At 40.6% G+C, this 24,446-nt stretch overlaps 1 protein-coding gene across 8 annotated transcripts in view; it reads right to left on the reverse strand.

Annotated features, from left to right (window-relative positions):
• Positions 1 to 24,446, reverse strand: part of LOC126392917 (A-kinase anchor protein 13-like) — a 140,974-nt gene that overhangs the window by 61,314 nt on the left and 55,214 nt on the right. For all 8 annotated transcript variants that reach the window (XM_050048690.1, XM_050048663.1, XM_050048727.1 and 5 more), the window contains exon 10: positions 9,821 to 9,875. In XM_050048690.1, the coding sequence (XP_049904647.1) occupies positions 9,821 to 9,875 (55 nt within the window). The remainder of the gene's footprint in view (positions 1 to 9,820; positions 9,876 to 24,446) is intronic.

Here is a 24,446-nt window from a genome sequence, read left to right on the forward strand (position 1 = left end):
GGCAAACAACTACTGTTTGTGTGTTTAAAAGGTCTGAGAGCAGAATTGAAGTTAAAATCCCACCCAGAGAAAATGACAACTGAAAATGCTATTGATGTGCTGCAAAACAGCTTTCATGACAGTGCGGCATCACACACATACCATTAGTCACCCTGGGGCCGACTGATGTTTACAGAGGCTCACAGAGACTCTCTGCAACATTTTGTAGCAAAGTTAGGAGTCATTTTCACTTCAGTTGTTTGATCAGGAGCAATTAGGACGCAGACAGGTTGAAGCCCAGTGTGTGTAAACATCAGCCACATCGATGTGTGGCTGAGTAAGTCACCACTTCCCCACCTGAATCATAGCCAGCATTCTGCCACATTAAATATCTTCCTCAAAAACAACCTAAAACTACTGCTCTCGCTGTAAAGCCCTGGCCTCAGATCCCAGATCCAGTCCCAGTGCTTAACCATAGAACCATATTCAACAGCAGCCCACCATGAGTCATGTTGGGGTTTAAATACACTATTTGCTCAGGACTGGGCACGAGTACTCGATTAAGACGTCAGTATTTAGTCATATGTAATAAAAATAAACATAAATTGACCTGCTTCTATATTAAAACTTAACATTTTTTGGACAGGACACAGTGATGTAACAGATCCATCTGGCAAACCTGACAGATCTGTGCAGACGCAGATAACGTTTTCAGTCAGACATCATTTGAAAAAATGTTTCAGGCAGAATGGCAACCAGGCATAAGACTGATTTCTGTAAGTATTTCGACAAAACAAACAAAATTATTGTGCATTGCAAGCCATATAATGTTAAACTTGTGTATCATAGCTAATTTGTAGTCTGTGCAGCGCAGAAAGATAAGCAAACCCTAACACCTAGACTTATTTTGGTGTGGATGTTCAATTCCGACCCTTAACTTCCGTTACTTTCTTTTTATTTTTTCATTTTTAAAAAAATTTTTTTCGGGATACTTGTATCGCGATATTTTTGTGTGGCAATATCGTATCGTCACACAGTGCGAAGTATCAATTTTTTTTATTATAGAAATTATTAATATGACAAATACAAATCAAACTTCAGGTAGCCTTCGAGAATATTATAATGAATTGCTTTTTAGTCAACTAGATACATTCTGCTGCAAGAAAATGGCAAAGTGAAGTGAGATAAACAGACTGGGAACTTTATCTTATTAGATAAAACAGATGTTGACAAAGTTTCCTTTGGGGAGATAATTTACAGTTGAAAAAAGGGAATATATCACAGCATAGCGCAACATATTATTGTTGTATCGTGATTTAAGTATCACGATTATATCGTATCGTGGATCCTCTGGTGATTCCCACCCCTTTACTTGACTACTCAATAAAAAGAGAGTACTTGAATACGGAAATGAGCTAAAATGCCCCTCCCTGCAATTTGCATGCTTTGCTATTTACTTTCACATATACATTTAATCATCTACTTACTCTTCACTGTCTAATTGCCCTTGTTTTTATGTGCTGCTTTTCTATTTTTTTTTGTAAAGCACTTTTACCTACATCGCTTGTATAAAAATGAGCTCTATAAATATAGTGTATTATCTTACAAGTTTTTTTTTTCAAGCCCCCTCGTCTGCACACAGCACAGCCGTTCTTATGCAACAGCCCTGTGTTGCTGCAGCATTTTGTACATGTAAGGACATGTACAGATAATATCCCAGGCCAAACTAAAAGAGGAAGATTGCACCCAGCTAGCAGATGTATAATAGTAGGCTTATTTTAGCCAGAGGCCAAAAGCAACTGGATGAGATCATTCACTGAGTTTGTATATTTTGCATCATTTCTGACGTCTATTTCTGCTCCAGAAAACGGAAGTTATTCTTTATCCCTCAGGAACATTTTCCCTGTACTCATGTGCACAAGAGGAAGTTCCTTATGTGTCTGGGTTATATGTGAACATGTCGACAGTAACTAAATAATGCTGTTACAGAATAAAGACGCGCACCAATGGTGCACACCAAATACAGTTGATCTCTGGCTATAGCGAGTGGGTACTTTAGGAATCCTGAGGCTTGAACATTCAGCTGCAGTCAGCTGCTCGGAGGACGGGGCCATCAGGGGGTTGGTGGATGGGACAAAGGGTTGCACTGGGAGTGGTCAGTGACAGAGCCCTTCATTTTAGCAAGAATCTGTTAGAGTGCAACAACAAACGAGCAAATGGGGGGCACAGTCACAGACTTCCTGCAACTGATTAACTGCTGACCACTAGCACACATGCATGCAATTGTATGAAAACGTAGGTGGGTTGAAGGAGTGGTGCAACTAGCTCACTGACTCAAGGACTGCTAAGCCAAAGAAGTCAGGAATGTCTTCAGATTCACAATATCGACCAGCACAGCAGTAGAGCACTCACACACACAGATGATGTGAAAAAAACACACAATAACATTATTCAAATCAGCAGCTCTGTAGTATCTGTGAGTTCTGAAAATGTGCAAATATTTGATCAGATATTGAGACGTTTATTTCACTTATTAAAACACTCTCAACCTGGGAGGATGAACTAATCAGCAATCATTTGACTGAAATGAAAACACGCTTTTTCCAAAGTGTTTCACAGATCTGAGAGATGGTAATACAAAATCTCAATAATTTCTAATTACAGGCCTTGAAAGAGCTGAGAAACTAACTAATGTTCTACCCTGAATCAGAATTTTGTAATCAGAGGTGTCAGCCTAAATCTTATTTAGGAAATTAATGTCTCAATATTTGCTTCCAACACTGTGGAGCTGTATGACTCCAGCCAGCAGTGGAGGGGGGTGGCCTTGATATGACAGGCACAGGATTATTTCTGTTATCCACTTTTAGGGAAAAACTATTTCTGCAGAACAAAGGTCACAAGTTTGATTGCTGGAGCTGCAGTTTTACCTGTCAAATAATCATTGTGCAAATCTCTTAACAGTAGAGATCACAGTTTCATACAGGGGGATGTCATATAGACAGTCACTTCATCATGACATCATCAAAAGCAGGCTTCCTTTACAACACAGTGGACAAGATAACACTCCAACAGGAAAGCTACACTGACCTTTGACCCCCAGCGCTGCGGCAGAGTTTAACCATGACCAAGTTTTGGTAGTCGATGTAAAACATCCCTTTTTTCCTCATATTCCTAACATCACAAGCCCACCATAACGGACAATGTGTGTGTGTGTGTGTGTGTGTGTGTGTGTGTTGGAGGGGAGTGGTAAGTGGCAGTGACAGAAGTGGATGCTGGGAGTTTTTCCCAGACTCCACCCCCTCACACCTGTCCACTAAAACTAGCAGGGGACTGTGAGCTTTGACAGCTGTCTTCCTCCCTCTGTTTCAAACGCAGCCGCACACACACACACACGAAAAGTTCCGAACAGGTGTAAGGCCCTCTGATGAGTCAGTGGGTGGTTGAGGTTGTTGGTTGAATGTGAATCAGCTCACACACCTGTAGATATAACTTTGACTAAAATACAACACGTGTTTTTTATCATTCATTTGACCTTATTTTAGAGAGACCAGTGAGGCCAGCGGCAAAGCCACATCACCCAGATCTGTATGATACGGCATATAATTATGTCACAATACGGCCATGTGAAAACACACAGGCACTTCTCACTGCTCAGTGAATTAAATATTACTTGCAACAGTTACTGCAGCTGGGGTTTTCAATGCAGTTAAAAATGTATGACAAGAAAAAGAAAAAAGGAAGCCAGGCTGAACTCTGGTGGAGAAATGTGTGTTGTTAGATGAATGCGGCTGAAGAAAAATTGCAAGGGAGATATGATCCAAACAAATCAACCAGACTGAGGCAATGAATGTGGGGAGGAATAACCACAAAGATAAAGTATGGATCAGGGCTCCCTGTCTTTAGACACTTTTCTCTGCACATTTTCATACAGTTAGTCGAGATAAGTCGCCACCGAGGCTGGCTTAAGTGTTCTCCCAAATGCAGATTTTATCAGCACTTACTGATATTTATTTTTCCTTACATCCATATATTTACTTGTCCTGTGTTTTCGAAGGACGTTGACATGTTAAGTTTGTGCGACTGGGCTGACTTTTTGCAGATAGAGTTGGGTTGTTGTTTTTTTGCGTGACAGCAGCTAGTCAGTCATCCTTCAAAACTGAGAAACCACCGGGGGCTGACCACACTGTGCGTGGAGGTCAGAGCAACAGAAAACGTGCTGCACAAACTTCTTTCTTTGTTGAAGCCCTGAAAGTAGAGCAGCATGGTATGTTTTCCTGTTGTAACAAAGCAAACTGAATCAGCTCATAATCTGCTATCATGTAACTATTTACTGTTCAGGGCTCTAATTTGAGCAACACACATTTACAAAATTATTACTATTATAAGAAAATGTTCATAAATGCCTAAATGATAAAAAATACTCATAATTTTGTGAAGAGGCCTCTAACATTATAGCCTCACTTCAATTTTTCACTGAAATAAAAATTTGTCTTCCTTGCACACACTTCAGAAAGCACACTACTTTAAAAAGCTGTAATTTAAACCTTCACTGTGAATCAGTTAAAACCACCTTTTACTCCCTTATCTTTGTTTTCTCTTTTCACCATATTATTTCTGCCTTGAATCAAAGGCACGCCCAGCACGTCTCCTCCTATATAAATAAGGGTTAGTGAATCCAGTTGAGCTAAATGTAATATAAATGTAATAACATGCAACATTGCAAACAACACTTTAAGGCAGCAGCATGACTCTCGACAGAGGCTAAGCAAACCACAGGCAGCCAGGCACACTACCAAGCTGTGGCCTTCCCAAAACACATTAACCAGCTATATTATGGGATGCAGATCCAGGTCCATCACACACCACAGGCAATACACAGCATGTTCTCAGGCTGAGGCTTTGCACAAGCTTGTAAATCAAGTGCCCTTTGGGTCCACTTTGCTGCTGTGTCTAAGCTCTGTAAATCCAAACTTTGTACAATATATCACTTAATATTCTATACAGACGGATTCACTTTTGTTATGAACATATAAAGAAAATATGCAAAAAGAAGTGTTGACACAATATGGTTGGACATTGACTGATAATTGTAACTCTCAAGCAGAGCAGAGTAAGGTCCAAACCCTGACTTTGGCCCTGGTGGTTTTGTAAGTCAATTTTCCTGGGTCAACCCATTCACACTGACAAAAGAAGGTCAATCTCCTAACTTCCTACCTCACAAATCTAGTTTAATAATCACAATTGTCATTTACAGCTTATTCAATTTTATAATCAAGCACTTCTGAGTTTTGAACTAAAAGTCAGCTTTGTGAGGCTGTGCTTAGACACGGCAGTTTTTGAGTAAATGCTTATGTAAGCAGCTCTGGACGCTATGAATATGAGATGAGAATATGAGATATTTCAGTCTGGATTAAAGCAGCAGTATGACCGACCACCCGCTGGTCGACCATTGCAAACCCTAGAGCCATGCTGCTGGTATGGCTTAAAACTTAATAAGGCACTCAATTGAACAGTAACTTGAGACACATTTACATTTGGATGTGCAGTGGACACCACAACTTTCAGTACCGTGGGAATTGTTTAATGAATTTTATTCTACTAGTGCAGTGCCCTTTCGAAAAGTGTCTGTTCAGAACAGCCTGTTGGCCTTGCTTATTGCTGCTTGCAGCTTCCTCAACAACCAGAATACTGGCACAGCTTCCGCATCATTGGGCCCATAGAGCAGGCGCACTAGAGACTTTCTTCAGCTGAGCCAGCTACTTCCAGTTCAGCTCTACGTTAACTTAACTGGGGATACAATGATTTAATCATGTTCTAAACTTTTCAAATGTTATCGAATGGACTGGATCAAATCCTGATAGTGAAACAAGTCATTTTACGCGGGCTGTGAAGCTTAAAAAGATGTATCCACTGATTTACAGATGTCTCTTTCACAATGTAAAAATCTTTTTGGGCCCAATGCATCACATTGTAAATTGTAATCCCACATTTTTTGCCACTAGGGACACTGGCTTCAAATCCAGGTGCACTTCCTGGGGTTCTACTTGTGCCCAGCATGCCATTCTGTGGTGTGACATTTGATAGGGGTTTACTCTCCATACACTAAACAGTGTGTACCTAACGCACTGCTAATAAGTATGTCCCCTAGACCCACACTTGGCGCTGTACCTCCTTAGGTCCTCAGGGTTTCACTTCTCAACTGTCAACAAACCAATCGGATAAACAGTTGCTGGGAAAAATCATAGGACAGACATACAGATAGACAGACAGAGACTCCTTACATTTTAGTAAGATTCTGTTTATATGACTGAATGGTAGATTACAGACTCAGTCAGTCATTTTCCTGCCACCGCTCCTGTTACTACCTGACGTTGCTAACTTGACTGAATAAACCAGAGAGACAGAACAACAGAGGATGAAGGAATCTGGTGAGTTTACTGAGGTAAAGATAGAGAGATATTTCCACCAAAAAGGAAGTGATGTCAACTTCTCCCAACTGCTGTAGAGGAAATCCCACCCTCACCCACCCTTCTATTTTATTTCCGTTTGACAATCCCATTTTATCTGTCTTTGTCATTCTCTTTCCATCCTTGTGTTTCCTTTCCCTCCCCCTGTATTTCTTCAACTCATCCATTAAAACCCTTTTTTCTCTCTTTCTCCATCTGACAGACTGATGTTTCATCTGTTTTCCACCACAGATAAAAGGCAGTTTGTTCTCATCGATCTGTTGGTCATGTTTTATTGAGACTGGTCTCTCCACGGACAGACTCATTTTACAGAGGTCATAGAATCCTTTTTTCCTATCCTGCTGCGGCTGTTGCCCATACATACAGCACATACCTATATGTCAACATCTGAAATACTTCAAATTAAGATTTCATTTACAGTCATTCCCCATACGCTGACTGAAAAACATTCACAGCTGCAACAATCATCTGTTTGCTGCAATGACAAGAAGGCGAATGTTTTGTTTAGTCACAGCAGCAGCGTGACTCTAGGGATACAAATTCAGTTATTCAGTGAGTCGGCCCACTGCTTTAGTCCAGATCAACACTCAATGTTTATTGGACGAATTGCCATGAAATTCAATACAGACATGCATTGCCTCCAGAACTTACTGTTGACTCTGGTGATTCACCTTGCACCACCATGAGGTCAAACTTTTAATTTGTCTAATACTTTAGTTTATGACTAAGAACATACAAATCATACTGTATTTCATCAACCTTAGCTGTACTTGATGTTTTATGTTGATTAGCAAATATTATGCTGACATACTAAACTATTACCTGTTAAACATTAGCATTGTTAACATTTTCATTGTTAATATGTTGGAAGCTCACATTAGCATTTATCACCGCTATACAGCCTTAAAGAGCTGCTAAATTTGTTTAAGTCTTGTTAACCCCTGACAGATATTTATAAAAAACAAAGACAAAAACAAGACATGAAGATGTTTGTAAGACATGCATAAAAAGCCAAAACGATGTTTAACTATGAGTAACCAACTATTGGCTAAACTATCGCTACCACTGCTGCTGAGCTGACATCACATCTCTGACCACCAGGTTTCTACAGCTCATTCTGCTGTTTCTCTAACACACCACTGGTACTGATGTTAACTAGCTCTGTTTCATGTACAGGGTCAGTTTAAAAAACACTGTATGGTCAACTGGAATACCACAAAAAAGGGTAAATTGGAATACCACCAACTTAGGGATGGGATGCACCATATTGGATTTTTGCTAATATCCAATATACCGATATGTAACAACTCCTTTGACCAGTTGCCGATAACCAATACCTTTCTAATTTTACTGTTATACTGTCATACTGTTATCCTGATGGGCCACCAGCAGATGGAGACATGGAGTACAATACTGTTTAATGTACGTGATATTCACCATTGTGCAAAATAAGAAAAAATGCATTGGCCGATTTTGATAGTTCATTTTAAAGCCAATATCAGCCAATACCGATGACGTACTGATATTACCATGCATCCCTACACCAACTGTTACCTTCATGCGGAGTTGGCAGAAATATATAACACATCATCTCTGTGCTTGTGGCAGGTATGCTCGTCCTTGTGATCATGTGATTCAAACTGGGTCTCGCTCAACCGAATGCTGCTCTACAACTCCACGAATGGTCAAAAGCTCCACATACACCCTTTAAGTCATTTGTGTATTCACTCAAAGATGATTAGTATATTGCAGCAAGCTGTTTTATGTCTTATGCCAAGTTCACGCTACATAACTTTCAAAGTCGTCAGATGCACTGTTCACACTACTACTTCTCGTAATCCTGAGTCTTGAAGTCATTGTGGTTTTCTCACTACGTGACTGATCAGCCACAAAGGGTCACACGCTACAAGATCTGTCACTCGGAGGAATCCCCAATGAGTATGTCTGGGAACTGACACGATACCATGCACAAGACAGGATTTTAATTTTTGTATTTGTCGTTGGCACATGTCCATAAAATAGCCTGTTTACTATAAATCGTAAAGAAGTGTGGTGCAACAACAACTTTGGTCCATGTTGCAAATGCAGCACCGTGCAGTAAAGTTCCTCTTGGTCCAGGTAACTCCTCCCTCAGGTTTTCCCTTAAATTCTGTCTTGTACTCTCATTGGCTTTAGCTCACCAACAGGTCCAGATATTTAGCCTGCTAGATATCTGGGATGTGTCTTCACACACAGTGCTTAAATGTCGATTTGCAAGTACAGAGCCAACGCCAATTTGCCTCTGATCTGGGGCTTCTGTCAAGGAGCTCCAAAAACTGTTGGTGAGTGGAAAATCAGGGCGGAAATCATGAAGTGAGAACCCGGCATTAGTGTAAGGCCTGACTGATACAGTGTCTCATTTAAAATTCTGTTTTTGTCCTGTGGATGTTCTGCTATGAAGTCTTAAAAAGAGATACTCACGAGTACTTTTTTTTTTTTTTTTTTTAAAGAAGAACTTTAGTCTGTCAGCATCTCAAAGTTTCGATTCTCATTCTCATTCTCATTCTCACGAAACAGATGACACAAATTAACCACCCAACCCACCTCTCAAGACCCCATTTTGGTTAATTAAAAAAAGCCTAAAAGTTATACAGGAAAGAACCGTTATCACCTATTAATACAAATTACCACTCACATCATGTTTACAGTATGTGTCTGTGTTTTAGAACGGGATAGTTTATGTGCTGTTTCAGCCATTTTCCACATGGCCAAAACCTCAAATTTGCTGCAGAGTAAAATACTGAATACTTGAAATTCCTCTTCATGAAAGTAGCCAAACAATCATTGATATTAAGTTTAGATTAAAAAAAATATCATCAAAGGCTGTCAGAAGCTTCACTCCAAAAATATCAGTGTCTGCCAGCAAAATATACTGGTCAAAGACTTTGCATTTCAGACCAACTAAATGATGTCTGATGGTCTCAATTTCCTCTTCTAAGTAGAAAAAAACATGGCAGAGGTTCTTCAGATGTTTTTTTTTTACGGTACTGGATCCAAGAAGAAAAAGCTGTTGCCATATGCCAAGGCTCAGACGATGCAAGTGCCTTTGCTTTGTCAGTGACACTTCAACCAGACTCTTTGAAAAGTCACAAGGCCAAACACAAATTTGCTTCAGACAAATGGGCTTCACAGAACAAAGAAAACATCTTCCAGGGTAAACATTAATGCATAAATGACCCACTTCTACATTTGTTACTGATGGGAAAACAACTTTGCAGTGTGACTAATAGCAATATATATACACTTTCTTCAAACATGAAAAATAAAGCAATTTGAATTAATACCCAATTCTGACCAGAAAGGTTACATGATTAGTGGTAAAGAGTAACCCTTACCTGAGTGTGGAGTGTTGCAAGGCTGATGGAACGACGCGTCTCTGTCTCGGTGGATCTAAAGAGAAACAGGAAGACACTGAATCAGCCTCAGCAACATGTGACCGTCACCCACAAAGAAATAATGATGCAGACCAGCATGGCAGTTAGGAAGTGTTGCTCGGTACACAGGATGGGAGGCAACGATAAGACACTCTTTATAACAGCAGACTTAGAGTATTCATCCGATTTAGTAGCTACGCTCTGACTCCATCTCCTCGAGGAGACTGTTTGGAAAGATCTAACTTTGGTCTGTTTTCAGCCTTCAGAACTCACAGCTACACTGACACCAACTCAAACACACTGACACACGCGCGTACACACTGCCTGTCAGAGATCTGCGGTTGGCTGTAAACACACAACACTGGGGCTCAGCTTCCTCTGTGGTCTGAGTGTCTATACAACAGCTGTGTGTGTGTGTGTGTGTGTGTGTGTGTGGGTCTGTGTCTGTGTGCGCGTGTGTGAGCGAGGGTGAGAGAGCTGGGTTTAGCTACAAAAGCCACAGGCGCCCCCCTCTTCGCAGGCAACACAAAAGCTTCGACAGTTTGGCCGAAGCTATGCAGATTTGACTGACAGCTCTGAATGTGAAGCTAACCGAGACTCAGAGAAGCTCATTGTGTTTTAATGAACTCCATCAATGACATGATGATAAAGATGATCAGCTTTGATTTCTAATGTGCCCCCTCATAAAAACAGAGTAAAATAAAAACAGATGAAAAATCTGCTTACAAAGATAGACTGCCAAGACTAAGGAGGCTGTCACATCAGGGACCCGGGGCCAGATCAGAGTACATTTGACCCCAAAGTCCAGTTAGTTTTATTGGTGTGAACACTGTGTACTGTTCCTGGGCATGGTTCAGCGATCAGTGCCCAGGTACGCTTGAAGAGGCAGTCTCAAGTGCGCTTCATGTGTACTCGGGTACGATTCGTATCAGGCATGAAAATCAACTGCACCAAAACACAGAAGTGGACTGCTAGTTTAACGCATGTACCATTTGGCGAGTAGAGCTATAAATTAATTTCTTAATAGGTCTCATCCAAAATCTGCATGTGAGAGGAGCATGCGACAATCTCATGCTCTGAAATTCACATCCATGGGTGTCAAAGAAGAAAGGCAGGTGAAAGGGGCATTCTTGAAATTGTCTCTAAATCATAAAGCATACTAGGCATAACGCAAAGGTTGACTCCATTGTTTGGTCCTGGTATCTTGCAATTGGCATGCTTTTCTACACTCTAGCGACAACATAAGCATCATAAAAATGATGATGCAGCTATACTTTGGTATCGAAAAACATTAGTAATGTGAAATCTGAGCATCAGGGGAATGAAGAGGGGGTCAATTGTACTCATGCATGGTACAACTCAATGGTACACCCTAAGCTCTTCAGCAGAAACCCTGAAAACATTGCCTTTTTAAGCGGTCAAGTGATTTCCAAACTGAGCTGAAGTGACTGTTAAGGAGTATAGATGGTACCTCCTTAAATATGTTTATGGTCTGTCTCCCTTCAATGGTTTGTTCCTTCCTTTTTTCCTACTGTAGCTTGTTTCCTCCCCTCCTTAATTCTTCCAATCTAAATCCCAACCCACTAAACCCAGGTTAAGCCTCGCTCAGATCAACGGGCTTCAGCATGGTCCTTTAAACTTGGCTGTGTAAGACTTGTACAAAGGAACCTCCAGACGAAAGCAGGTCCCTAATCTAAAAGCCACAACCTTTAATCTGAAAGAGGAACAAAACAAAGACGCTGTTCCGCCCTGGTCCACCAAGTCAGCGCTTGAGTTTCAGTTACACAACACTTAGAGTGTGTGCTCAAGTTCCAAGTCAAGTCCCATGTTAGATAGGCAGGTCTTGAGTCAAGTTCCAAGTCAAGACTGACAAGTACTCAAGTCCTAAACCTTGAGTTTCGAGTCTTAGAGAAATCATAATGCAATCTTCACTAAATGTAAAGCCATTTTAACCAAAGAGTAATAATACAATTAAAACATGTACTTACTTTTTTTAAACAAGTTTGTTGGCCGTTGTTGCATCTGTATTTTTTGAGATTTTACATACTGAGATTTGTTTTTTGTTGATCACTGCATAGTTTTTGTACACAAACAAATCATGTTTGGTATCATTTTTCCGACTGGTGCTCAGTAATGTAACGATAGTTTTTCATGGTTCTCTTCTGCAACTACAGCTTTTGGAAACTTTCGGATTGGTTCAAACAAAGACTAACTGGGGAATTCAGTGTCGACTCACTGGGAACTAATAGTATTAATATTAGTTGATTCAGGGAATAAATGGAAATTCATGATTCATGATACACTTTTAAAATAATATTCTTTTTGGACATTGAGTGAAAGGTATCAAGTATGTTCATGTCAAAAGGCTCAATTCCAAGTGAAGTCACAAGTGCTGAAGTCCAAATCAAGTTGCAAGTCCTATTTATTTTTGTCAAGTCTAAAGTCATCAAATGTTTGTCTCTAATCTGACTCTGGCTGACTTCAAGTCATGTGATCCAAGTCCACACCTCTGACTTGAGTGAAAACAACTATTCCTGATGTGAACTGAAGAATTCGACTAACATTAAAGTCCTTATTTAGTGCTTAGCATTAACTGGAAACACTGGAAAATGGTTGGCCTGGTTTTGTCTAGAGGTAGTCCACCTATGAGCACTTCTAAAGATCCCTAATCCACACTACTCAAATTATTTATCATTTCATTCATACAAAAACCAAAGTGTAATAACTATAGTTTGTGTTTCATAGAGGTTATGTGCTGGGCTACTTCTTGGCAGGATGCGGTGGCTTCCTTGAGTCTTGTCAGCACCATAACATTGCCAGGCAATCTACGAATGCTCCTGCAATATTTTGGGATTAACCAATTACTTGCACAGTCTGCGTAGAAAATAAATAAATAAATCAATAAAAAATTACAAAAAAAATCTATCACACTTTCTTCAAAGGAGACCAGCAATCCGTAACACAAAGATTCACAGTGATATAAAACAGAGAAAAGCAGCCAATCCTCACATTTGAGAGGCTCAAACCAGTAAATGTTTGGCATTTGTGCATGTTAAATTTAGCCTTTTTAACCCTTAAGATTTTCATTAAATCAAATGTCAATTTACATACGGCATTTTTCAGCAATGCCCTTTCAACATGTTCACATTCTGTTACGATCTTTTTGGTAATTTTCATCGTAGGTGGCAAAGTCCACCGTTCCTGCACCGGACTCAAAATTTCTGACCTATGCACTATAAGACAATGTCACAAAAACAGAGACTGCTACAAATAAAAAGAGGAAAAGAAGTCAAAACTAAACTGAAGCACATACACTGCAGTTATTGAGTGTTTTGGGGAACAGAGAGAAGCATAAAAAAGAGACAAGTCAGGAGGTTAAAAAAAAAGAAGAAAAAAAAGTCAAAGACATAAAACAGAGGAGGATGAGTGAGACCCAACCAACCAGCAAGGGTGACCCTCCCAGAATGCTTTGGGGGGCGAGGGGGCTGAGCTCATTTTCTAAACAACTAACCCTCAACTGTCCCAGAGCACACTATTGACACGCCTGCTGAGACCCAGAGTAACACTGAGCTCTGTTGTCCAGGCCTGGGAGTGGCAAATGCGAATGTGTGTGTGTGTTAAAGTGCCCACTGTGATCACACACTTGCATTCCTACAAACACAGCGACAGGCACTTACATACCAACTGGCACCGTATACATGCACCTCCATCAGCCAACAGTATTGCATGCATGCACGCTTATAACAAACACTCTACTCATGCTACGTTTTTTCACTCATCAAGTCTCACGTGCACACAACTAATTCCCACATTCACACAAATGCATGCACAGACAGCACACACAGGCTCTCTCTTTTCTCACAGCTGTGTTCAGATATCAAACAGAGCCCGCTGAGAGAGAACAAACACGCTGACGAGGAAAGATTAGCTGGTCACAGAGGGCGCCAGTACACACAGACACAAACACACATAAATGTATGCACAGGTTCTGCTCAGAAGTGAAATGATTGCCAGTGATTGCAACAAATTACAAAAGGCTACATGGCTTGACCTTACAGCAGAGCAGTGACAGCAGAATGTCAAACAGGAACAAAGGATCCTGAATAAAATACAGATTAAAGAGAAAAGTAAAGGAAACAGAAGCTTCAAGTGTTTTAATAGACTGTTTACACACAGAGCCACCAGAACTGCTCCAGTGCTTCAGTGTGTTTTGGCACTGATGATAGAATGAACTGAACTCTGGGGCATGATGGGATATGAAGTGGATACTTCTCGTAGGGAGTGGGCATACGTGGAAGTACATGCTGTTAATCCAAGTTATATATTCACTTGTGTTTTCTTTATTTTGTGTTGCACTTCATATTATTTGGTGAAATGGTGACCGCATAACTGAAAGAATACAGTTCAGTAGAGTTGGGTCAATTTCCGGTTTTGCCAGTCCGGTACAGCGTACAAGCTTAAACTGGTTTGATTTTATGCAAACCAGCATTTGTCATTATGACACATTCTGGCAAATTAAAAAGCAGCCTTCGTCAGCAACAACCTGTGCTGACAACGTGATTAACATAATATTATGTTTATGAATGGACCAACACAGCCAGCAGTGTCTGACAGGCCATGAGCCAAGCAAGGCAACATACAGGAGATCACATTTCCGTAGAGATGGGAGGGGCAGGGCAGTGCAAGTTGTGTTTGTCTATTAGAACGTTCTTGTGTTTTTTGGCTGAGGAGACGAGACATACAGAGTGAGTCTCTACAGGAAGCTAAAATCACGCCCTCATGGCAATATTTTGGATTTGAAGGCAACAAGAGGCTATGAGGGTTGCAGTGTGCCATTGTGAGCTGGACTTTTGTCCTGAAGTTCTGTCTGGACAAAACAGAAGCTTGTCCAATTTCAATCACAACATCAAGAATCAAGATTCATACTCATTGCTGTACAACTTAGTCATTAGGAATTCACCTCAGTGTGCTCATGACAGTACAACAACCAATCACATGGTAACAGTCAAGACACATAAGAACAAACAAAAACACATAATACAAAACATTACATACATCTGTGATTGTAAGATCTGAAAAGGGACGCAGTCTCTGGTGCAAAAAGTACAGTATTAGCACTTTCCTTTTGTTAAGTGCAGGTGCAGGACTGGGGAGCCATTTAGTAAGAGGATGGTTCTGCAGTACGGGCTATTGAGGAAATGAGATGTCATGGTTTTGATGGCCCTGAGTCTTCCTGAGGCGATAGTCATTAAGAGTGGGTTGGCAGGGTGTGTGGAGAGGCAGGGTACGTTTACACATTTGCACTGAATGCGGGTCTCCTAAATGTTAGTATTGGGGGTGAGTTGGCAGCAGATAATTTTTGAGGCGGAGCAAAGAACTCTGTCCAGCTGATTCCTCTGCTGAGCAGTGGAAATGTCATACCACACACAGCAAAGGTGAGATTACGTTCTATGGCAGCTCTGTAGAAGTGCAGCATATTTTCTCTGGACACCCCGAATTTCTTTGGCTGGCGCAGGAAAAAGAGTCTTTGGTGAGCTTTTTTGGTGAAAGAGATCAAATTGTCATCCCATTTAAATCATAACTCCTTTTCAGTTCAGTAATGCCAGTTACATAGCAACCCTGAAGCTGCTGCAAAAAATGCCTCTTGGTTTGTATTGGAAAAAACATTCTTATGTCCTCGCCTAATTCTGGAAAAATGAGCTTTTCCTGTTTTCCTAAAGGAAGCACTATGGATGAATGAAAAAAAAATAGGGTGGACATATAGTGAGATCAGTAAAGGTGAGGACGTAAGTATGTCCAGTACAAACCATGAGGTCACAGCAAGTTAGGCTGCCATCCATTTAACCAGTCCACCAACCACACATTTATCAGACAAGTGCTCCTGCCAGTTAACAGGCCTGCAAACCAGTCAGTCAGCCAGCGAGTGAGGAACCAATCCCCTCTCTGAAAGCTGCCAGTTCAGGGTCTGAACGGCCCAGTGCATATTTGTAGCGTCGGGGGAATCTAAACTGTACCCAGTAAAAACACATCTGGTTTAAAAATAAAGAGGCGGACTGTTCTGTGTATGCCGGGGCAGGCCGAACTTGGACTGCTGCCTTGTTTCTGAACAGGCAGGCGGCCAGAGAGGTTCCGCAGCATTGAAGGATGCCACGGCTGACTGAATGACTGTTTCCAGCCAAGTGTGTATACACGGTTTGATCCCGTAGGGCGGCTGGTGGCAGACCTGAGGGCAAGGCTATTCTCTGTTGCACCTTGGGAGTGCACGAAATTCAACTTACCAAACACTTTAACAGGATGAAAGCAAACCTATCAGCTGCCAGACAACGACCCAATTGCTACACAGGATTTGTTTTGGGTTTTATTTTATACTTCTGGACCAAATATGAAGTGCTTCCTCTGTTGAAATCCTTTTCTCTAACCTCCCTTCACAGAGAGTTCAGAGGTCACGGTCAGTTATGGAACAGTGCACAAGTGGGGCTGACAGAATCAGTGTTTTGCTTAAGAACATTTTAGAAGGACTGAATCTGGGTCCTGTGGTTGAAGGAAAGGTCTTTATAAATGCTTGATCTGTTTTATTCACAATGATTTCCTTTGAGGTAAACAATAAAATAATCTTCAGATAGTGCATCACCAATATTATAAGCAAGGGGGTGAAGAGTCAAGAGGTTGCATCACCTTGACGACAGAGGAAACAACTAGCCCTGCGACTAAAACATGAGCAAGAATGTTAGAAATGTGCTAAAGGGGGAAGTAAGTGGCTGAAAAAAGAGAGAAAAAAGATGTGTTATTTCTGGGCCTGCTAAAAGTGCATGCTTGCCATCTATCTGCAGAAATACATGCACTTAGTACTATGCTAGTAAGTATAAAGGCTTAAACGCAGTAACTGTACTTGGTAAGTGGAGTGATGATGTGTTTTGTGACTCCAGGCCAGGAGAGATGCTGGGATGTGAAACGCTGGTTGGAATGAAGTCATTTGGCCGAATGCCTGTTTCCATCTGAGGCCAGAGGAAACCGTTAGTCCAGCGCTGCCTTTTTCCCACACCATCATATCTCTCTCACTTTCCCTCTTCCTTGCTCTCTCTCACTTTCACACACACCCTCTCATCCTTTCTATTTCACCCCTCGGGTGAAAAGAGGAGCTGACTTCAGGAACAAGTTTAGAATGTGACAATAGACTAAAGAGAGGTGTTACATGTACCAGAGCAATCCACTTCATAGATATTTTCCTCTCAGTGCCACCCTCCCTGTCTGCTCTGCTCTGCTCTGCCTCAGGATGTCACAACCAGCAGACAGCATGACGGCCAACATGACGTACTGTAGGACACGTTAAATGTTTACTTTGGTGTAGGTCATAGTTTAGTTTATGCATGACACTTACAGTAACACTCCAGCTTCCAGTCAGTGATTACTAGTTTGTTATAAATTAGATTCTAGTTAATACTCATCAAGCAATAAATAGTTCAGTTATTGGCTTTGTTTGAAATAAATCAGTCTTGTTTAGTTGATGGTTTTTAGTCTATATCAGCTCAGTCTAGTCAGATTCTAAAAAAAAAAATATATAGTATGTATAACCTGGATGACAAGGTTATAGATAGACTGTAAACATATATGGAGAATAAGGATCCAGGAGGATGTTGAGCATCTTCCCAGGTGTTGCCAAACAGATATTTTCATTTTCAGTTTATTTCACTCATCTCATTACTGTAGAGTTTTATAACAGTCCGGTGATTATCACTTGGATGGGTAATGGATGGATTTTGATTGGCTTTCAGTGTTTCAATTACTCATTAAATCCGTGTGAAAGTGATCCCAAAGCTACTGTTCACCGCTGTAGTTATTAAAAGTTGTTATGTGGACTTTTATAACATTATTTACAGTCGTTGTTATAGTTATTGCTCTTGGTGTGGACGGCCTTTAAGAGTCTACGGCCAGCTCTTTTAGGCTGTACTTTGGCACAGCTGTTGGCTAAATGCTAACAACAGCATGCTAACATGTGCACACTGACATTATCAACATACCAATGTTTGGCAGGTGTAATCTCTACCATGTTTATCTTCTTAGCTTGGTATGTTAGCATGCTAACATTTGCTAATTAGCACTAAAGAAAAAGTACAGCTGAGGCTGATGGGAAAGTCATTAGTTTTAAAGGTATTTGGTTTTAAACCAACGTAACAGACAGAGTAAGATTTTGATCTGGTGACAGCGCTGGATGAAAAGTCAGTATAGATTACCAGTGTTATTATAATTAATCCTGAGGGGGCATAAATATCTGTATCCAAATTTCATGGTAAACCATTTAATTGTTCGTGGGATAGCTGATTTTCAACCAGCTTTGTATCATAACAACGTGGGTAGTATGTGTAGATGACCTATGGTTACAAGCCCCTGAATCTTCCTGCTCATCTCCCAGCTCAAAACTGCCAGATGGCGCAACATTTTTGCTGCCACTTGGGCTGTTGCTCGAGCTACAGATTGCAATTATGTATTTTTGAATGCCTGCCATCATGGACGCGAAGAGTATAGAAGTGGATTGAGAGAGAGACCAGCCCCTCTTTCTCAAACTCAGACCAAACTCAGATCAAAAAATAAAACTAGTCAGTGTTGATCAAATATAAACCAAGATTATTTTACTGTGTTGCCTATGTCTCACAAAAATGACCATAGAAACATATTTTAGTGCACTATTTAGCTGTAATAAAAGAATTTGTGAACAGGAAGTGGGCGCCATACCTGTGTTGTAAAAGTAAAAGCTAGAAAACCTAAGGTCAAACAGTAAAACTAAATATGAATAAGTCCAGAGTCCAGTGCATAAATATGCTGATAAAATATGAATCAAGATTTTGTTAATGCGTTGCCTATTCCTCACTTCAAATACTTTCTGAAACATATTTTGACTTACTGTTTAACTGTAATTTGAGCCATTTGTTAGTGACTGGCCGCCATATTGTTACCTGTATCAAAACAGATAAGCTCGCATTACATCACCCACCAGCGGGAGCATTTATTGGACCTCCTGAGCAAAAGCGAATGCCACAGCTCTTTCCCTTTCTTTTGTCTGGTCATGTAGCACCAATTTTAAAAGAATTTGGGTCTTTCTACTGCATAAACAGCAGTTTTACAAAAAGACCATCATTCCAGTGGTGAAATACCTAACACACTTTCATATTGTGTCCTTAATACAAAAGTAATGAACTGACTCACTGACAAAAAGGCCAATATTGCCATCTGCTAGCATGGCTAGATCAGTGGGGTTGGTGATTTGGTAAACAGAGACAAAACAGAACAACACCATAACAAAATGATCTGAATTATTTAAATTAGTGATTTAAGAAAATAAAACCAGTCTTGTAATCAGATGCATAACATCTGCCTAACTGTATGGATGGTATGTTTGTAGATACACTTTAGAGGCAACATCTGACTTTCCACTATGCTAATACTAAATGCTAATGCTAAATAAACTACATGCAGAAGTACAACCCTCAGTAAGATCGAGTTCATCACTGTCTACTGGAAGGGAACTTCTTATGACTAAAACCACAGCATGTTTACCAACAACCACCAGGACTGACTGCTGTCCTGCAGCCAAAAGAAAAACCTGAGGCGCAGTGGAAAAATGACATAAAGGATTCTATATATGTAGTGCCATTAGGGCTTTAAATGGCACTTTTGGGTGCTATAAAGATCCCATTTAGAAAGATTCCAAAGAACACCCAGTTCAAATGATTTGACATAGAACCTTTATGGTGAAATAACAGGACCTTCGAGAGCAAGAGCAATGTCCCAACTTTACAGTGTGACAAGACATTTCAAGAACATCAGTGGACTTTATTATAGCTTTATAGTTTTTCAGTACTAGTGATTCGAGTACCCACCATCCTGACCAAATAATCCCGGAAAGACCTTAAACTGTCTGAGCCTCATTAAGTTTCATACACAGTTATTCCACAGAGACGGATAGAGTACAGGCATCTGTCTTGGTATTACATGCAGCATGCCCATACAGCGTACATCCAGAAACCACACTCCACCCCAAAATAATCAGCACTCTGTGTCTGGAGGGCCACTATCAACAACCATGCAATCATCTCCCAGGGTGCAACACAGCTAAACCCGTCACAACATCTCCGGCAGTCGACTGCAGGTTTGCCGAAACATGTTGAAGCACTTTGTGTCAGTTATGATTATATATACCTTCAGAGATAACTTTTTCTGAACAGCTTTTAAGAATAAGTGTGATTAGGCCTTTCGACACAGTCTGTGTGAGGAGCTTAATCACTTCACCAAGCTCCCTTTAATGGACTTAATTTCATATAATAATGTCATTAATTATCTTTGACCTCCCTTTTATGGTTTACTTTTACGATTGCAGTACTGCTTTAATATTTCTTACCTTGCTTTTATTGCCTTTGCCATCATTTTTTATCTGTTTGAAGCACTCAACAACTGTGTTTTCAAAGCCTCATCTCAAATGACTGTTATTACCATAGCAGTAGCAGTGTTATCGTACCAAGCAACTTTTTTCTTTTTTTGAAAGTGCGGGTAAGTAGCCTACCTTTATCAAAACCACGTCTACAGCTCTCTCTCCTTTGGCACAGAGACTGTACCTCCGCTTGTGTCGTTCGTACATTTTCCCTTAAATATCCAGAGCAGATTTATCCAGCAGAAACACAGTTAAGGAGAGCTGAAGCTGTCTGCTAAGCTTCACATCTGGCCACAGAGGCAGCCTTCTCCCAGACTCCAGTTTACTCCCTCCCTCCTTCTCTTCTTCCCTCCCTCCTTCTCCTCTTCCCCTCCCTCCTTTTTTCTTTTCCTCTGTCGCCTCTCAACTTCTCTCCTGACTCTGTCTGACTCATGCCTTGGCTCCCTCTCTCTCCCTCTCTGTATTTTCTCTCTGTCTTTCTCAGTGAGGCAGTGAACGTCTCCCTCTCACCCTGTAAATCAGCCAGGCAAAGTAGTACATTGTTACAGTGTGACAAATGACAGTGGGGCATTATTACTTCAGTTAATGTGATTCAACCATCAGGATTTATGCTGTTGAGACTCTACACCCCCTGCTGGAGGAGGACGTACTTGAGGCCACCTGTGAGGCACCCTCTGGGTGTGATTGCACCTCTCTCAGATGATAGATATGGCCAGTGGCCATGTTAAAACAAAGTCAGGAGTGGTTTTATGGTGGTGCTGGAGGCAGCAGAAAAAAGGTCTCACTTGCATATTCATACACAAGGGGCAGAGCTGGAATGGGCCAGTTACTCACCAGTGCAGAGTGCACTTCAGATTTTCCCCCACATGTGATTTATTACACCTAGGCCTGGGTAATACAGGTGAAATCAATATCACATTATTAATTCTTAACAAATCCTATATGACTGTATATCACAATATGGCACATGTACACAAATCTGATTGCCAGTGTTTGCTGTGAGTATTGTCCCACTGTTACGCACTACATCAGACAAAACCCTTCACACATTTTAAACGGAGAGGGCAGCGATTAATTTTATCAGTTTTAATTACAATTAGCTTGTAATCATTTAATTAGGCAACAGACTTTTGTAAAAACGATAAGAAGATCCCATTATTATTATTTCTTCTTGCGAACTGAAAGTTGCTGATTAATCTGTCTGCTCTATCTTTTGAAGTATCAACTCCCCAAACAGGCTCAAAGGCAATCATCCAAACAGGGAGCTCTAAGCCTGATAAATTCAAATACAGACACGGACGCAAACAGCAGGGTGGACAGCAGACGCGCACAGCTCTCTGTATGTACAACCCTGGGTGTCTGTGTACATGGACGTGTTCCAAATGTGCAGATTGTGAAATGTATGCGGACGCTCACAGCTACACGGATGTGAAAAGTATCATTTCGATTTAAAAAGAGAAAGAGATGAAAGAATCTTGCAATGTAATGAATTTCACTGTCATACTCGGAAGAGAAAAGATGCAAATAAGAGAGGACACAGAAACGGGCTGCCTCTTTGCCATTCTCCCCGACTGCAGCTGGACAAGAGCTTACAAAATCATTTATGAATATTCTGTCCCTTGTTTGAGGGATTGTAGACTTAAAGGTTGCTCTTTTCCATTTAATCTCTTATATTAGCATGTCATTATGCTTCTTCATAAAAAAAAAACACACACACACACAAACAGTTTTTGTCACTGTTTGTCAATAGGATTAATTATGACTAACATAATACATAGGTTATATTACAAACACCCAATAAAAAAAATCAAATCAAATCTGAGGTTAAAGGGATAGTTCAGATCTTTTTAAGTGGGGTTGTATGAGGTACTTTTTTGGTGGTCAGCATTTTACCTACAATATATAGCTGTTGGTGTGCCCTCTGTTTGAAGAAGCAGGCAGGAGTACCGTCACAGAAGCTAAGTAATGCACTACTGTGGACGAGGCCCGCAGCAAATTTTAGATTTTAGCCACCTAAAAAAGCCCACCCTAAAAATTAATATCAGTTTAAGTGTACACAATATTCAGAATATTTTCCCAGCTTTACCTTGCCATTAGACAGCGGTTTCTGACAGGGAACTGAAGCTTCAACAGCCCTCTCTTCAAAGCCAGACTCCATTAAGAAACACAGTAATTTAACATCCCTGAACACAGGAGTTGCTGGTCTATCGCCGCCTTAATCAGTGAGTTATTTTGTGTTATTGTGTGACTTTGGTGTTTAAAAGTGCTAGTACAGATTCACCAAAGTCACACAACAACATGAACAAATTGACTAATCGAGGCAGCTCCTGTATTCAGCGAGCTAAAATGACTGTTTCCAAGAGTCTGGTGGCTTTCAGGAGAGCATAAATGGGGAACTGAGGCCACTTTGGGCTTCCCCGTCACAAATTGCTGTCTGACAGCAAGGTGAAGTGGTGAAAATATATTAAATATAGTGCACATTTAAGCTGATATTGATTGTTTTACTTTTGTTTTCTCCAAACTGGTGGCATGTCAACAGACATCTACAATATGTAATACACTGACTATGAATAAGTACCTCATACTACCCCACGTCTAATGATCTAAACTATCCCTTTAAGGCACAGCCTGCACTGTGGTTGAGCACCTCCTGGTTCCTATTGAGATCCATGTAAACCTGTGGTAGTCCCTACAGTCTGTGGGTTGTCCCTGACATGAGAATCCAGCTTTGACCTCGGGTCCCGCCCTGAGCTTGCCATGAGCACAAAAGGCGTGAATCCCTGCCGGCAGCCACAAACAAATCTAATTCTCCCTTAATCCAAAGTCTGACCTTCACAGAGCACCAGGTGTCTCAGAGTTCTGGGGGAGACTGCAATCAATCCGTTGAACCAAATGAACCGCACTGCTTGCACAGGACATATAAACTTTGAATATAAACTGCTGTTTGGTGGATTGGTCGACTCTGTCCACATTATGAAGAGGTAAAACTCACAGACACACACACACACACACACGCATACTGACTCATGCTGAAAGACCAATGCTGCTTTTTCCACATGGTCTTAACCACAAGACACATAACGTTTTTCACACTCTTCTCTTAATTACAGTGTCATCAACAACAGTCAATAGTCAAGGGCAATAATTAATACAATTTTTTTCCATCTGTAACTGATACTCTGACCAAGAATGATGATAATTTTCCATTAATCTTCAATTTTTGCATCTCATCTATCTTGGAAGGAGCAAAGGAGCTAAGCAGTGCAAGTAAAGAAAGCAATGACACAGATCTTATTGAGCTGAGGGCAGTGTGACATATTCATACCATTAAAATAAAAACAAAAATATATACACAAAAATACTCTATTTCCTTTCTGTTTTCTTTCTTGTATACCGTTGCTGGCATTTTGCACTGATGATGTAATTTGGAGCCAGAGTCTGGGAAGTAGTTTCAGGGGCTGGAGCCACAGTATCAATGTCCTGTCCATACACCCGCCCGACTCAACAAACGCATCAGAAAAATGAACACACACAACATACATCAACTTGGAACTACCTAAAATGACAAACACCATCTTTGGGAAAAACTGATTTGACTTGTTCTTTGATTTTTTTTTATTGTGGCCTATGTCCCATCTGCTAACATGGTGGAGGCGGGTTTATGACCTCTTCTGCAACCAGCCACCAGAGCCAGAGGTGTTGGCTTCACTTTAGGGGAACTGTCATGTCACCTATCTTTATATATGGTCTACAGTCATGCCTGGCCACTCTAGTGATTAATACTGTGACATATAGGCTATGTTACAAATGCATGACATATGGTTAATATACAGAGGTGTTTAAAACTATATTACAGCTCATGTTGTTTGAATTACATTGTTAGCACTGCCTTTTTTGGCAATTATCTTTTACTTTCTTCTCTTATGTTAAGTTTTGCAATGATTTCCCTGCATCTATATTCTTATATCGATTCTATTTGCCAAAAAAAAATAAAAAATCTTATATCTTATATATTTTGTTGTCTTATATATCTTACATCTTGAGGACAGGACTTAGAACTGCTAATAAAAGCCATGCCGTAAGAGCACAGTAAGCCTTTCAAAGGATACTCTGCCAATTTTCAACCAGCTTTGTATCATAACAATGTGGTGAGTATGAGTAAAT

The sequence above is a fragment of the Epinephelus moara genome, chromosome 1 (assembly GCF_006386435.1).
Source record: "Epinephelus moara isolate mb chromosome 1, YSFRI_EMoa_1.0, whole genome shotgun sequence".
In the NCBI taxonomy this organism is placed as follows: Eukaryota; Metazoa; Chordata; class Actinopteri; order Perciformes; family Serranidae; genus Epinephelus; species Epinephelus moara.